The following is a 2,045-nucleotide window of genomic DNA, read 5'->3' as shown; positions in this document are numbered from 1 at the left end:
TTTTTTTTTTACTTTTATCAGGCCATAGGCGTTGATGACCAGAGGGTTTTACGCCTTTAAGCAACAATCAACAACAACAACAAATTTCGTGTTACTGAGTGTAGTCAGGGCCCTGTTTCATAATAATGAACAAACTAATACTATTAGTCTTGTCGATTTAACTTAATACAATTACACTGACTTGTACAATAGTAAATTGTACTTTAGTACTTTTTAATTCCTAATATATCACTAATAGTCCTCCCTATTATGAAAAAAAATTAGTATTACTGTAATTAAAACCTTGTTTCTATACTTGTATTTTGAACTAATACTATTAGCTTTCATTATGAAACTGGGCCCAGAGATTGAAAAGGCGAGAAAGGGCTGAATGTGTTTGATAAGTATACTTCATGAACGGTGAGTGCCTAGTTTTGTGAAAAAATATAAATGTTTTCTCTCTTTTCACCGTTTTTCAAACTTTATCTGAGATCATAAAGCAAACATCCGTTTCAATTATTGATGTCATTCTCAGTCCCATAAATGTGACTACCGATAACTTTGTAACATTAATTGGTGATACATATTTCTAAATATGCTAAGCTGGGTTCCTAATTATGTGATTGTTTTAAATTTTCAACGATATTTCAACATAATAGTAAATTCATATCAATAAAAATAAATAAATAGCATAATTTGGATTTAGTGAAATAAAAATATCTGTTTTGAAATATCTTTTATGGTTTTTTTTTTATTTCAAGTGTAATCAACAATTCAGTTTGAAAGATGAAACCTCGGTATTTTTTCCATAGACATTTCAAACCATTTTTTTGTGAATTTTACTATGTTTATAGCACCTCTTTTTTCGAAGAGGAGAGCCCTTAATTGCATCTTCTTGTAATTAATCCCTATGTCATTTCAATGGTTTTTTAAAATAAATAAAAATAATAAGACGCTTTCAGGGTTAATTTCAGCCTTTTATGGCACCCATAATTGGGTTAAAATTGTAAATTATCAAAAAGAAAGTCCTTAATCTGGTAAAATAAGGCACTTTTACGCAAAACTCTTAGTATCATATCCTTCATCCAGTTCTGTTAAATATAATAGGTTAAAAGAGTTCGAAGACCAGCTGTACGAAGACCTGCTCGAATCTGAAGCACAGGTTGCGATGGCAGATATGCAGATCATTCCTAAATTCATCAACGAGGAGGACCTCCAAGAGTTCATGATTGGTCCCAAGTTCAATTTAAACTTTCCGAACATGAAATAAATCATGACGACTCTTTATTGTTATATATCTTTATTTAATCATAATAGGAATACTTGATTTCTATTAAATAATTTTTATATAAAACCATGTCGTAATTATTTATTATATTTTGAGGAATTACAAATTCGTGGTGCTATTCTAATATCAAACATATACACACGGACGCCGAAATTTTCTTTCGTGTCACAAGGAAAATATTATGAATACAGGATGTAACATTATATTCCGTACGTAAATATAATTAAGACAACTAACAACAAAAATGGGTTTACCATAATAATTTGAAGAAGTTGAAACATTTGAAATTGAGAACAGAACCTACTTCAGACTGAAAACTGTGGTCAAAATGATTTTAACGAGTTATTAAAATATTAAAACCAATATTGATGTACGTACCCTATGAAGTAAAAAAAAGTTTATATCATTTTATTGATATAATGTTCTATTCGAATAGAAAAAAAAAATGTTGACAAGCATTAACATTTGTACAGGTAAGTGAAAAGTTCAATTATACTAGTACTATAGTTTGAAGAGATGGAAAAGTATAAGTATTTTATAATAATGTTTATAAAATAGAAATATTGTAATATATCTAGGCAGTACTTGGAACTTACAGGTTTTGTTCCCACCCCTCCTCCTCTAAATTTTTAATTCAACTTCTGAATAACAATTTTTTTTTCTTTAATAATTGAAATTGATAACTGCTTTGTATAAAAAAACAACTAGTAAATTGTGAGTTATAATATAATGGCATGATACACTATTGAGAATAATCTACTTAATTGTAGAACTCCAA

The 2,045-nt window shown here is 28.6% G+C and overlaps 1 protein-coding gene across 5 annotated transcripts in view; it reads left to right on the top strand.

Moving 5' to 3' along the window:
- Window positions 1-1,264, top strand: part of LOC106681024 (uncharacterized) — a 273,681-nt gene extending 272,417 nt beyond the window's left edge. For all 5 annotated transcript variants that reach the window (XM_067053582.1, XM_014421127.2, XM_067053581.1 and 2 more), the window contains one exon: window positions 1,087-1,264. In XM_067053582.1, coding sequence (XP_066909683.1) covers window positions 1,087-1,249 — 163 coding nt within the window. In that variant the 3' untranslated portion in view covers window positions 1,250-1,264. The remainder of the gene's footprint in view (window positions 1-1,086) is intronic.
- Window positions 1,265-2,045: the final 781 nt, after the last annotated feature.

The sequence above is a fragment of the Halyomorpha halys genome, unplaced genomic scaffold, assembly GCF_000696795.3.
Source record: "Halyomorpha halys isolate HHAL.00 unplaced genomic scaffold, Hhal_1.1 Scaffold305.1, whole genome shotgun sequence".
Lineage (NCBI taxonomy): Eukaryota > Metazoa > Arthropoda > Insecta > Hemiptera > Pentatomidae > Halyomorpha > Halyomorpha halys.
This window is presented reverse-complemented; position numbering and strand designations above follow the sequence as displayed.